At 47.8% G+C, this 14,945-nt stretch overlaps 1 protein-coding gene across 2 annotated transcripts in view; it reads right to left on the bottom strand.

The window, feature by feature from the left end:
- Positions 1-14,945, bottom strand: part of PMFBP1 (polyamine modulated factor 1 binding protein 1) — a 145,772-nt gene that overhangs the window by 94,103 nt on the left and 36,724 nt on the right. For both annotated transcript variants that reach the window (XM_059714012.1, XM_059714013.1), the window contains exon 2: positions 1,846-1,974. In XM_059714012.1, coding sequence (XP_059569995.1) covers positions 1,846-1,974 — 129 coding nt within the window. The remainder of the gene's footprint in view (positions 1-1,845; positions 1,975-14,945) is intronic.

Below are 14,945 nucleotides of genomic sequence, written 5' to 3'. Positions count from 1 at the left end.
GGCCACCTGGTGATTTGGTCTTGATCCCATGTTATTAATATTCTTAGCAACACTGTAGGCAATGAAATACTTTTCTGAGTAACGTCTGAAGATGAGATAAAGATTAGCAGGGTAGCAAACAATGAAAAACCACTTATTGCTCAGGAGTGTCCTGAATCACCCAGCCAAATACTCACAATCCAGCAAAGGTTGAAACAGGGAAACAAGGACGTAGGTTTTACCTACAGGAAGGGAGACTGCCTCGAAAAGCGGTGTGTCGGTGTCATCACAGATAGTTGCTTCAGCATAAACTTGCACTGCAGTGCTATGGCAAAAAGGGTTACTGTGATTCCGGGACACAAACAGGGGACAGAGTAGAGAAGTAACTGTGCCTTCGAGCGTGGCACTGGGAAGACTGCTACTAGGCTGCAGGAGCTCAGCTTCTTTAGACTAGTGGGAAAGGTTGAGAAGTGACTTGATCACTGTGCACAGGTACCTACTGATGTATAAAGACAAGATATCCAATGCTGGGGGGCCTTACAGACTTGCTAACAAAGGCATAGCAAGAATCAGTAGCTGAAGGATGAAATTAGACAAGTTTAACTTTGAAATAAGATGCAGTTTTATAGTACTGAAGATGATTAAACGTTGGAACACCTTTCTAAGGGAGGTGGTAGACTCACCACCCCTCAGGAGTCTCAGACAAAATTAGATCTTCCTCTAGACCACAGGCTTAATTTACTTCCTCGGAGAAATTCTACTCTACAGCCTGAGTGTGTAAGGGGTCAGGGCTGGATGACCGGGCTGATCTCTTCCGGTCTGGGAATCTGTGAACCTAGGGGATTCTTCTTCTTTCCCGTCGCACCTTCTTCCTCCACAGCACCAGAGACTGGCCACAACTGGAGATGGACCGTGGGAAGGAAAAGCACACCGGCAATGGTGAGGCGACATCAAGACTTGTCTCTCCAATGGCTGGTCAGTGCAGCGCTGCTCATGTGCTCAGATGTGCAGCTGAGAAGGAATTTTCCCCAGGCCAGGGAGGCAGGGACAGTGGGGTTGATTGATGCTCATTTTCTCTGATTTGGATTTCCTCTGCAGCACGTGGGGCTTAAGCTCTGTGAGGGTCACCTGGGCTTATCTCACATAACTATTCCATGCCACTGTAGAGGCCTTGGGCACTGGCGGCCCCTTGGTTTCTCCTGCAGCACAGAGCCATTTAATGTCCCCAGAACTGAAATGCTTTGGTCTAACTCAAGTTGTTGAGTTAAACAGCAGCATCTGGGGGAATTTAATGGCCTGTGATTACACTGGAGTCAGGCTAAGTAATCTCATGGCCCCTTATGTCCTTCACCTCTATGAAAGCTTCACCATTGAGGCTGAATTTTCAGGGACTCCAAACGCATCACCTCAGAGGCTTGCTGTAAAACAAGCTGCCATTGATATAATGGTTACAAGGTACTGCGTACCAGTTCTATGAGAGGTAGCACGTCAGGAAAAAAACCCAGTTTATAAACAGCCAGGATGAAAAGCATGGGACAATATACACTCCAAAAGGTATGAAAAGGTAAAAATACTTCAAAGTCTAATCCTCCCCAATATGGCTCTCATCCTGGCATTTTGTTAAGCACACAAGAGCAGGGTGGAGAGAGGTTAAAACGTAAAGTCAACTGAGGCACTGTCATTAATTCATAACAGACTATGCCTGGAAGTGGAGGTACGCTGGATTATGTACAGATACACCAAAGCATTAACAGTGACAGAGGCAAGTGCAGGTAGCATGGGACTGCTGCGAGAGCATTGCAAACCAAAAGCCAGTCGCCAAAGCCCAGGGCTCACAGTGGGAGGTCACTTCCCAACCAGCCATACCTGAAGCTCTGCCTCCAGCGTGGTCACCTTCCAGGCAGCTTCTCTCTCCAGCTCTTCCATTGCTTGCACTAAGACTTCATTCTGGTCACTCAGGTCCATTACATAGGACTGAAGAAGCTTCACTTTCATCTGTAAAGGCAAAAAGTAGCACCACCGTCAATTCCCACCCTTACCTGTATTGGGATAGAACCCACCGAACCGCATGGCACGGGTCCCATGAACACAGCAAGATCGTCCCACGTACAGGGAACGTGAAACGAGATGTAGTAGCAAGAGGGTGAAACAAGAGAAGAGAACAGGAAGGGCAGCAGTGACCAGAACACAGCTCCACAGACGTGCAGGCGGGCCAGCGATGTAAACCAGCAGGAGCTGGTAACGAGGACCAGCCAACGTAGGACATTCTAACAAGAGCCGAGCGGTGCATGGTCCTGTGGTCAGGCGGTCCTGCTTGGAGCAGGGGGTTGGACTAGATGACATCCTGAGGTCCCTTCCAACCCTCATTTTCTATGGTTCTAAGTCCATGAAATGAGGATAGAAATCACTCGTGCAGACCCCCAGACTCAGTTAATAGCCTCATAAACCAACTGATGTCATAGTCAGAGAAACGTCACTGGCACACAACAAACGGACCAGTGTTACACGGTATGCTGCCTGTGCTAACCCACTTCCAGCACGAGGGCATGAAGAACGAGCAAGCCCACGCTCCTCTTCCCTGCTACTGGTCGAGAAGCACTGCCCTAGGGCATGCCCAGTTCCACCCAGAACTGGAGCACACTGGCCAGGCAACAGAAGGCAGACCACTGCAGCTCCCCCTTGCTCCCTGAGCAGTGAACAGGACAGGCACACTCTCCACACAGCACAGCTTTAAAGCAGTGGTGCTCAACCTTACACCCCCGCAAGCTGGACGAGTGGTGCAGGGCCAGTCTTCAGGCCGGATCCTGCGGGTAGGTCGGTCTGCACCAGACCCAGCAGGGGGCGGCCTGCGGGGTCAGTCCACACGTATGATCTGGCTGTGCAGGGATGCCACACGTGGGTGTGATCTGGCACACGGGGCCATCATCCAACCCACAGGTCTGAGAATTGGGGAGGGGAAAGGTGGGGGTGGGCACAGCAATTAATGCTGCCACCGCTTTCCCTGTCACCAAATTTCTGGCCCAGAGGAGCCCCAGGGGCCGGAGAATAAATTCAGAGAATAAACGATTCCACTCTCAGGAAGAGATCAATGGGAAACCCGTCGCTGGGTGTTTCTAGTGGGATTCCGCCAGGGTCCCTAATGCCTGATGCTATTCAAGTTTCCTTGGCTGTTTATTTTTTTAAATCAATGATCCTGAAAGTCAATATCAAATCACTTCTGATTATGTTCGCACATGATGCAAAGATTAGCAGGATGGTAAACCACCACGGGAACAGTCGCGCAGAGTGACTGGACTGCTCAGCAAGCGAGGCCCGCTCCAACCCTGCTGTCATACAGGCAGATCCCCGGTCACCCATCTGGGACAGTGATTCTCCACCAGGGTGCCAGGGGATCCTCTGGGGCCACTAGATCTTTTGAAGGGTGTCATGAGGAGTGAGGAGAAAAACAAGGCAATAGGAGATAAACAGATAAACTAAGCAAATAAGCACAGGCCCTGCCTGGACAATCCCCCATCCCTGCTGCTCCACCCCTCTGCAAGGAGGTAAATCGCAATCTAACAATTCGTTTTTTGAAATTGGGTGTTACTCAGTTAGAAGTTATGGCGGGAGCCTTGAGTCCAATGAGGTTGAGAACCACTGATCTAGGGGCAAGGCAAGCAGGTTGTACCTTGGCATGAGATCCTGCACCCTGGAAAGCAGCGACACAGTGGCAGGACTCGTGGTATCCTTGGATGTACGAGGAGGTAGTGAGTAGCAGGGAGGAGAAATTTCATCTGTGCATAGCGCGCTGGGGAGACCAGTACTGGAATACTGCATCTGTTCTAGTGTCCACGTTTTAAAAAGGATGCTGGAAAATTGGAGTGCAGAGAAGAGCCATAAAAAATTGTCTGAGCACTGGAAAAAATGGCTTACAGTGAAAGACTTTAAGGAGCTCAATCTGTTTAGCTTATCGAAAAGATCAAGAGATGACTTGATTACGACGTATAAGTACCTTCAGGAGAAGAAAATACCAGGTACTAAAAGGGCTCCTTAATCTAGTTGAGAAAGGCAGAACAAGAATCAATGGCTGCAGCTGCAACCAGACACACTTAAATTAGAAATATGACACAAAGTTTTAACAGCGCAAGCAATTAACCACTGGAACAAGTACCAAGGATATTATGGGTTCTCCAACTCTTATGGGCTTGATATCGTGCCTGGGTACCTTTCTGGAAGGTATGCTCTGGCAGAAGCTGGCTCACTACTAGAGTAAATGGGAAATATTTAATAGCCCATGACAGAAGAAGAAAAAGCAGAATGATCTACTGGTCTCCTGTAGCCCTCTGCTACACAAAACCAATGAACATGTTGCATCGTGCAGAGATCTTCACTCATTAGATAAGCAGGGATCATGCAACGCTTTCACAGCTGTAAGACTCACCCCAAGCAGGAAGAAAGATGCTACCAAATCTTACCAGTGTATTACTTTCAAGTGGACTTGGCATCTCTGCCCATTAAGACTGTCTGACACTTCCCATTTCAAGACCCCATTTTCAGTTGCTTGTGAGTTTGTCAAACTTTGACCAGCCAGATTGAAATCCTCCATGTAATGCCGTCTGACTCAGCCAGATGCCCTTGAACATTTTCAGTCCAAACCACTCAGTTGATTCTGAGAACAAGGCCAGGAAAAATACACCTAACCATTGGTGGCCATCGTTTCTTTGAACACCCGTGTTCCCTTGCTTTGGAGCAGGAGCAGGAGCAGGCAGCCTACAGTTTGGCTTGCTTTTCTGAGGGAGGCTGCACATCAGGCAGACTTTTCCATAGAGATAATCACCAGTGAGGCCCAGGCTCCTTTTCCTTTCGGCTGATATGCTTCATACTGAACTCCGTAAGGTGTAATTTAGCCTCGTCCCTCCAGAGTATTGCTCTGCATTTACTAACAGGGAATTCTGACACGCACAACATCTTAATAGGACATGGGTGTTTTTTCTTGCTTTATTTCATGACACTCTTGCAGAACATGCCTATTTCAGCCTCTACACTGGCTCACACAGATGTTCCTTATCCTGCCTGCATACATCTCCCGAGCCACCGGAAGCAGGAGGAGCGATGGTTTCTTGAAGGCCTTTGGCGACGCCTGCATCTGCCTGCTTCAACTTGCTGTGCCTAAGTGAGCTAGGCTGCAGACCTGAGCAGCCACCGAGCGGGTGTGTGGGAGGGGGTACGAATTATGGATGGGTCAGCACAGACCCTGGGGCCCAGGCAGTTGGACTGCGCTGTCCCACCACCACAAAGGAGTGACTGAGCAGCTGGAGCCGATGGCTCCATAAGGCGGCGACTGAAGAGCAGCCAGACAAGAGGGAGATGAATGCAAGGTCCCCGGGGGCGTGTGGATCCAAACGGACCAGCACGGAAAGCTTGACCAGGACTGTGACGCTTCCTATGCAAATAGTTTCATTTGGAAAACTCACCTCCTTGGCTCTGCCGCACAGAGCACAGTTCAGGCAGGTCAGTTATGCACTTGGCTGCTTTACTGTTTCAATTACTTTACTATTTTCTGCAGAAATAAAACCTCCACGGCTGCTATACAATAACAAAGGTTAGAGAGGACCTCCCTGTCACGGGGTGCAATGACCAAATCCAGGGAAAGGAAGAGCGGAGAGCAGCAGGCTCCAGCGCTGCTTGAAAGCAGGGACTCCGGCAGAGCCCACGCCGGCCCGTAGCCAAGGGAGGTGTGAGCATGCCACTGCATCACCCCCAGATCCGCCACTGCACTAACTTGTTGCCCACCCACTCAAGATAACCACACAGAAAGCAAGTTGCATCCCTCCCATCACATGCAATGAGCTGCGGCTTAACTGAGAACAGCGCCAGTCTTCCACATTTTTCTAGCTCAGGCCCGCAGCATTCAGCCCTCCCCGCTCTGCAATGGTGCTGCTGCTCCTGCGCCCAGCAACACTCAGCTGCAGGGCCTTGCAGCAGGTCAGGGTCTGCTGGTCCAGGGAAACTGCTGCCATAGCGTTTCTGGCCACACAGTATAGGCAAACCAGTTACGCCTCCCAACTGTCCTCAGGAGGAGGGTTTACACGGGGAGGATCCTGCCTTGAGCAGGGCGTTGGGCTAGATGACGTTGAGGTCCTTTCCAGCCCTGCCTTTCTGTGATCCTACGTGCGTGAGTCCTGCTACTCTTAAACAGATGCAAACTTTGGATCTTCAACTGCTCAGGGCAATTGAGGTGTCAGGAGCCTGAACAGCAGTTCCTCCAGACTTCCTCCTGCCATACAACCCACCCCTTCTGGCTCAGCCATCCCTTGGCCATCAGGATAGAGAAGAAGACCACTCACCAGCTCACCTTCGGTAGACTTATGACAGTGCCTACTACTGACCTACTGCTAGCACTCAGTGCAGTTCATGTGCAAGGCCCTGGTTTCTGGTCCAAGGGGTAACAGTGGAGCCAGTAGCCTCGATCATAAGTTAAAACATTCAGAAAAAATGTCCAACATAAATCTGGCAAATAGGTCTGGTAAATTGTACCCAGTCTGCCCCTCAGACTGGGATCTCTCTCTTCAATATCTGTCCCCATGATCACAAATCTCACGTGCACCACACTCTTGTCTTGCAGCATCAAAAAAGAAGTTGCTAGCAGACTCCTCCGCAAGCCGGAGCAAATAACCCAGGTCTACTTTCCCTTTAACCAGCCTGTTAGTTTCATTGTGGGAGCAAAGAGGGATCTTCGAGAGTACAGCAAGGCAGTAGCCTCGATCCCCCGCTGGAAAGAAATGACGTATTTCCAACTGAACTGTGACAGTCACCCATCAAGACCACATTATCTTTAGAATCACTGGATTCCAAATACAGTTTAAAACTAAGCGTTTTCTTTTACCAGGATATAAAGTTACTTAAGAGGTCACCCCGGGAATACATGGCACCCTGATACCACAGAGTCTAAGGATAAAATCTCTGACACATCCAAGGCTAGAGGATCTTTGCTATTAAATCGAATGGCATGAGGATTTCACTCTAGACATAGAAAGGGTTTGCCAAGTCATGTCACCCATTTCCTTTTCAATGCAAAACTGTGCTACGTTCTCCCTTGCAATGTTAATGGACTCAGTGGGGTTTTCCATCATTTCCCTTGGCAAAATATTCTACAGCTTAATCAGTCTCACAAACAGGAACTATTTCCTGGTATTCAGCCTACGTTTTCCTTTGCACAGCTCCTCCCATAGCTCCCACTTGCACCTCTGTCCCCAGTAGAAGCAATTCCTCTCTCTGCCTGCTGTTTACACTATTCAAATGCTTGCGGACTGGTACAACCTCTGCTCAATCCATTCATTTGGCCAAGTTAAACATACTTAATTCTTTCCATCTTTACTCATAAATCATTCTTTCCAGCCCTACAGTTCTACTCAGAAAGTGACTTCACGACCAGGAGCCACGTTTATTAATCTCTCTGTGAGCACCACATCAGGTTTTCAAATGTTTTTCTAGCCACCAGCAACTTCCACTCCCACAAACAAGATTGTGTTCATGAGCATCAGCAACAGAAATGTATTCACACCTGCTCTCTGGGGCAGCCCCTCTCCTAACACTCAGTTCTGCCATCTTGCATATGAGAACGAAGGGGGACACAACCCACCAGCACAATCCACTAGGATCACTGAACCGCCCACATGCTTCCCAGGGCAAATGTCAAGGTCCCCCTCCTTGGTCCTCTCCCCGTTTCGGCTATCTGTGATGCTCACCCCTCGTGCAGGGCCAGCTTTGACTAGCAGGCCCTGCGTAAGCAGGTCATGTTACCCTGCTGGCTTCTGCAGGACAGTTCGCTCCCTTACCAACTGGTCAGCCACTTCTGCCAGGCAAGGGCCCATCTCGGAGCAAAGAAACCTAACAGAACAAAGCCCTGTGCCCCCTTCCAGACACTGGGAGAAAAGTGCCGTCCTGTCCTGGCCCTAGCACAGCAGCCTGGCTCCTGCTTGCAGCAAGCTGCTCCCTTCACAGCCTGCTTCTTCTCCCCCTTGCTTTCTCTTCCGGAGGGACCCTTCTTCATTACGCGAGCATCCCACAGCTGAGCTTCCTTAAGGGGGTGACTGTTCCTTTGTAAAGGGTCAGACCAACCTCTTACACCTGCCTGTCTACTGATTTATTTGGGGGCAACACTCAGCATAATTTTGGTGCATAAAAAACTATCCTGCAAACCTTTTTTGCCCTTTCTTACATCTGGACAATCTTCTATAAATAATAATTCTGTACACATAAATATAAGGGTAATTCTATAAAACCTTCAGTGGTTTACACACTTGTGACAAACTACAACAATTCTTTTGATGCACAGAGTAAATCTGGCTCCCTCGGTCTTAGTCTCCTGCAAGGCTGAGAGAAATACAAATGTTTGTGGTTTTTTAGTCACTGAAATCAGCAAAAGTAACTCTAAATAGCGGGTGCAGTCAGCTGAGCAATTACTCTGCTTTGCAGCAGGTAGGGATTTACCGCTCATCAGCATGCATCAGCCGATCAGCTGTAGCTTTCATCTGTTTGCTCTTGTCCCACAGCAAGCAAAGCTAAACTCCAACCATCTATTCCTGAATGAAAAGGGGGTTGGACTTGATGACACCTGGGTTTTTCCCCAACCCTATCATTCCATAAAACAGGTGGCAAATTATTGTGGTTTACCTTGCACTTACAGCAGGCTAGAGCAGACAGGCGCAACCGTTCCAGCAGATTCTGCTGAAGAGCCGCGAGTCAGCCGGCCGGGTCCCCTCCACACCTTCTCAACCGGTCGGTGCAACTGTCTCGTCCCTCTGTGCCCATGGGACAGCAGAGCTCCAGACTGAAAAAGCAGTCCCATTGCAAAGAGCAAATGCTCAGTAAAATGAAGCGCCCACAACTTCACAGTCACACGGGGTAGGGTTGCTCTGGGAGGCCAGACAGGCATGGGGGGGAAGCTCAGCACTTACAGCCCAAGAGGCCCAAAAAAGCTTCAACTACCTTCGCCAGGGGCTGGAGAAGCCCCGATCAGTGCTCCCTCAAACGTCACCCTTCCTTGCCTTCCGACGCCCTCTCCGAGTGAGCCACATGCCCTATCCTGGGATTTGCGAGGGGACCTGGGTCTCTCCCCAGCCTCGGTAACTGCACAAGTAGCACTGCAGGCACGTGCCCGTGGCACGCTTGCTGTTCTCTGTGGTGCTCTCAACCTACAGCCAGGGCTGGCTCTGGCTCTGGCTCGCAGAGCCGTGTCGTCCAGCCTGCGGGGCTCCCCACAGGAACAGAAATGTGGCGGTGGGAAGCGGAGGCAGTGTGAATTGCTCCCAGGGCCGTGGCGAGTAACGCTGCCACCGCTCCCCCACTGTCAAATCTCTGGACCTGGCAGAGCTCTCCCTGTGGTCTGGATGGCATGGCCCCGCACGCTGGCTGTGGTGGGCGTGCGTAGGATCCGGCCCGCGCCACACAAGGCTGCAGGGCAGAGTCCACCGAGCGCCACTGCCTGTCCCTGTGTATCCCCTACCAGCGGCACGGGCACTGGAGTAACAGTAAACCGTCGGTGTAGAGATTACTTGCGTCCATTTTTGAAGATCAATATCACATTTGCTTTTTCCAATCCTTTCATACTTCTCCAGTTCTCCATTACTTTTCAAAAATAACTGTAATGTTTTGCTAAAGTCCATTAACTAATTTCTTTAGCACCTTGTGATGTATGTTATCTGGAACCAGTGGTCTACGTATAGTCAATTTTTCCACATATTCTCTTGACTGAATTTATCCCACATCTTTATCTGAAAGGTCTTCATTACTTTCCAATTGCCTGTACCACTTTTCTTTCTTTTCTTGGTAAAGGCTCATTTATAAAATCAGTTCGGTAGCTCAGCCATTTGAGACTCCTAGTTGACTCTTCTTTTGTTAATGGATTTCTTTACTTTCAGTTCTCCCAATGTACAACTTAAGTAATCTGCTTTTCTTTCTCTTCAGCTCTTTGGCAGAATTTACTCAGCCTGCTTCAGTGCTGCCACTCTCTTGCACGTGCATCATAAACGATTTTGAATATTACTGTTTCTCTCCCCATCTTCATTTCAAATAAAGGTCCCTTTATACCTTCAAATCTTTGAGCTATGTTAGTCACTTCTTTTCTGTATTGTGCTTTATTAAGAAAAAGAAAACCTGTTCCTGTGTAATTATTATGTTGTATTCAGGTTCTTCCTGTCCATCCAGCCACCTTTCACACTGCTTCTTTGCAGTACCCTAAAGGCACATTCATGCATTTTAATATTTCTTGCACTATGCTCACTAGGTCTTAGTTCCTCAGAATTTGCTCTTAAAGACCAGTGCCTCGTACTGCTCTGCTAGTTGAAACATCCCTCTCCACAGGCACTGAGCACAGTGAACTCAGGCATTCAGCTTAAGCAAATCCAAGACGGTCTTCTTCTCACCGAACTCCATTCTACACGCACGCGGATATATAAAACTAGGCACCTCAAACGTCTTTCACCATTCACTGCCCTTTCCAGTGGCCCCTGCAGAAGAATATTGCTAGTTCTCTACTCCTATTCTAGTCTTAGGAACCATTACTGGAAAGATCCTTCCAGAAAATGATTCAGAAAATCCACTTAACTACATAAGAACAAGATGACTGGCTATGGGGGATACAGGGTTAAAAAAAAAAAAAAAAGTTTATTATTTTACTACTACTCATCTCAAATCATTTCTCACATATACATATATACATACACACACACACCTATGCGAGAGACGATTTCAGATGGGTAGTAGAATGAGACACGTATATAACACACACACACACACACACACACACACACACACACACTCTCTCTCTCTCTCAAAGTTTCCACCAAGCAGAAAAAAAATCAAGGCTGAGTTCTACTCTGCTCAAAACATTTTATTTTAAACTTAGCTTGTCTGTTTTCACACAAGAAAATGTGTGAAATGTGCTGTCAGGGATTCCTGAAGAACACGTTATCATGTTTGATCAACACACTTAAAGCACTTATCAATTCTCAATGCAGGAAGCCTGAAGGAACATGCTAAGCTAAGTTCTTCAGAAAAAAATTCTCTGTGAAGACCTGAGGGCATTTTTCTAATATACAGAGAAGAATTAAAATTTGGTTATCAGAAACATTCTTCCAATGCTGCACAAAGTCAACTAGCACAAGCCACACAGATGCTTGGTATGGCGCAGAAGCATCTACGCAGAACCCAGAGCAAAGCCCGCAGATCTGCAGTGCCAGGCGGGCTGAGAGATCTTCATTCCAACTTTGCTGGAAACAGCAGGTATCACTTATGTTAGAGGAGGCAGAGACGTTTTCAAGGGAAACATATTCTATTAATGGTTGCTGAAGTCTCTGCTGATCTTGAGGTTAGGATGCTATATTTATTAATGGAAAATCTAAATTCATCTACCAACTCACAGCCTCAGGACAGCCTACAAGATTCATTAATTGTTCTGCTAAAAGAGCTCAGTTAAGTGAATTTAAAAAAAAAAATCAAAATATGAAAGAAGACATGGTTAAAATCATTGTGTTTGAAGATAGCCAGGCAGAGCTCTCTACTGGTTGTCGAGTATTTTAACAAGGATTGCTTGTAGCCTTGGATGGGCTTTCTAGCTGTGAAAAATAAAGTACCTAAGAACAGGAAAAACAAGTTACCCATCCATGAGCAATTGTTCAGGCAATATTCATAAAATGTTTTGGCTTCACTCCACAACAACAGAGCAAGATGATGATGAGAAGGAAAATTGTAAATAAAGAAAAAAAAGAATCAGAAAAAACAGTTGCAAAGAAAGTAGTATATCCTGAAAAGTGATTTTCACTCTGAAAAGCGATGCTATAACAACACTTCAAGTCGCAGCTAACTGTGTCGTGGTGTTCTTCCACAGTAAACCTGCTCAGTCTGCAAGCCAAAAGATTACTTTCTCAACTGCTGGTTTTGCAAATTCAACCTGAAATCAGTCATTTTGTGGTTCCACTGTCACTCTGTGTCAGATGTGGCCCCACTGAATAAGGCGGTCATTTTTCTGACCAGATTTGCTTGTAGTTTGAAAAAAAGCCACCAAGTACTTCAACATCATCTTCTAACTAAACATAAATCCATCATCATTTGGTCATACTTTTGGAGGGCAACATTTTAAAGACTTAGAATGGGTTTTCTCTCACCAACGTCTTCAACTCAGTCACATTCGTATGCTTGTGACATATATTAACATTTCCATAGTAGCAGTGGCAGGTTCGATCTTTGAGAAATGAGTTAGGCATCATAATGGAAAGGGTTAGCAATGCCGCCACCACCAAGCTGAACAAGTTTTCTGCGTGTGGTAGCCCCATCTGGGACCACAGCTGGACCCCAAAGTGGCAGAAGACAGATGAGAAAAACAGACCAAATACCAGCCGCAGCAGCTTAGAAAAGTTCTTATTTTGTCAACAGTTAGTATTAATACCAAACACAGAAAAGGATGGGTCTTTAGAGGCTGTTTTTGTAATAAGGCACCTTCTTTGTTGTTTTGCTTCCCAGCAGAGGCTCCCCCTGCCCTAGAAGTAGGGCAAGGACCAGAACAGCGCGAGTACGGTAATTGCCACACCAACAGCGAAGGGAGGAAGGAAGCAAGGAGAACGCGCCCTCGTGTCAGCCCAACCAAGGACACCGTCCCCCTTCCCTGTGCTGCGTTTTGTAACATTCTCAAGGGCCGACTGTGGGAGAAGATGACAGCGGCTGCCGAAAGCTTCATCCCTGAGGAACTAGCTAGGATTTGGTCACCTGCTCCAGTGTGTCACACCAACCCTTGTCCTATTCCAAGGGCTTCCTTTAATCCCGTTGTCCAGATACAGCTTGATGTGATCATCCTCAATCTCATTACCACCTTGCAGAAGAGCAGGCGGTGGGCTGTCAGGAGTACAGCCAACAGTAAACCAGCCAATTCCAACACGTTCAAACGCAACAAAACCCTGCTAGTCAAATGATCCGGCTCTGTTCATGCTCACCACCGATTCCTTTTACCAAGCAGCAGAGCTCAGAGAAAGAAGGGGGCTATAGTGCCAACGTGCTGTGCTGCCAAGAAAAATAAAAGTTATTCCTGTTTTACACCAGCAAAACCTGTCTCCTCCACAACTGAGTTGTCAAGAACCTGCAGACAAAACCTTGCTGTGTAACACCACACTGATGGGTCCTGCGGTCCTCAACCATCTCTGTCTGTATTCCTCTCATGATTACATGCATTTCTCTGGCTTTTAAAGCACACGTGTGCATCACCCATGTCTTCATTTTGAGGGGCAAGGCCAAGAGTTTTGCTCCTTGCATAATCAGAATGAGTCAATCAATCAAGCTTAGCTGGATATTTAAAAATGGGGTAAAAGTTCGACATACAGAATTGTGGAATGAATTAACGACAGGTCACTACTTCAAATGCTAATTTTATTACCTGGGTCCCTGTGGCCCATTACGGGCACAGTCGCTCCAAAATAGGAGCAAGCACATTTAAAGCGAAGTGTGCAGGTTTTACTACAAACTCGCAAGTCATCTTGCTTTGCAAGAGAGCTGATTTGGGTAGCATCACTCAATGCCTGGCACGTAGGGATTTCCTTGTATACTGAATTGCAACCCCCACACACCCAAAAGGGGTCAAACGGATCCAGTACCCTGGCCCACACCGCTGCCAATACGCCAGGTGCTTCAGAGGAGAAACCCTGAGATCAGCCCCTAAGGGATAATCCTAATCAGCCCCAACTGGTAGTCACTGGCTTACACCCTGACGTGGGCGGGCCGGCAGCCCTTCTCAAATGGCCACGTGACTGGAACTGACTCACAGCAGCTTGAAGTCTTTTTGTTCACAAAAAGGTCCAATCCTTTTTTGAGGCCTGCTAATTTTTAATCTCTTGGCCTAAATGGCATGTGGTGGCAGCTGAGTCCACAAACTAACTGTGCATTACGTGAAAGAGGATTGCTTTTTCATTTTGAGTTTGCCTCCTCTGAACACCAACGCTGAAAGCACCCCCTTTTCCTCCAGCCTGCCTTCCCTCCAACGTTTAATTATTTCGCTCCCTTAAAGTAAAATGTTCCAGTGCTTTTCATCTCCCAACGTGATTTTTCTGTTTATAGAGCAATGGGAAAAAATCAAGCCTGGTGATACCCTCGTTCTCCTCTGGCACCTCTGTTCTAAGCAAGGTCTCATTTCTCTTTTTTGCTGAAAAACTCATGTCTCAGAAACTGCAGGGCCTGAACCTTCTCTCACGATACTCGGGAAAGCGCGCTGGCTTTGGTGGAGTTAATCCTGCATTACACCAAGCTGCCTTCTGAAGAACCTGCCTTTTCCTCCTAAGAGGTGTCTGACAGTCTGGCCTCCAGCCAGTGAAAGCATACGTGGATCAGAGCTTTGCAGCTGTTTGCTTTACAACTTCATTCACTTCTAGCAAAATCATTCTAATAGGGAAAAACACGTATTCTTGGGGCAGACTGTGGGTGTGGGTGGAAATGCTTGGGCATGCGTGGACCCACTTTAATCACTGGCTACCGAAACCTTGCACACTTTCTAGAAGTGAAGTGTAGCACTTCTACACACAGGCCCCCCGGTTCTTTCCAGTCATCCCAAGTCCCCGCAAGAAACCCATGCGGGTGCAGGATGTGGATCTACGCTGGCAGAGCCACTCACTGATAACCACCTCCTGTTTCTCTAGGAAGCTGCTTGTTAGGAGATCAGCTGTCCTGTGGGCCTGACGGTAAGCCAGGCTGCGGGACTACCCTGCTGACACGAGCACTGGAACGAGCGCCGCCACGCATGCCAGGAAGCAACCTTCTGCATTTCTGTCGAAGAAATGTTTTTGCGCGTGCTAGAGAAGCTGCTTTGGGACTAGGCAGAATGTATCGCATGACCTTTGTGAACCAAGACGGCTACCCGATGCAGCGTGCCTAGGGCTTGTCTACATCAGAGCAGAATTCAAATGAGTTTACTGTCCATTCACTTGAGACTTCACCCATTTGTAAAG

The sequence above is a fragment of the Alligator mississippiensis genome, chromosome 10 (genome assembly GCF_030867095.1).
Source record: "Alligator mississippiensis isolate rAllMis1 chromosome 10, rAllMis1, whole genome shotgun sequence".
Classification (NCBI taxonomy): Eukaryota; Metazoa; Chordata; order Crocodylia; family Alligatoridae; genus Alligator; species Alligator mississippiensis.
The sequence above is the reverse complement of the archived record's forward strand: the minus strand, read 5'-3'. Positions and strand labels throughout refer to the sequence as shown.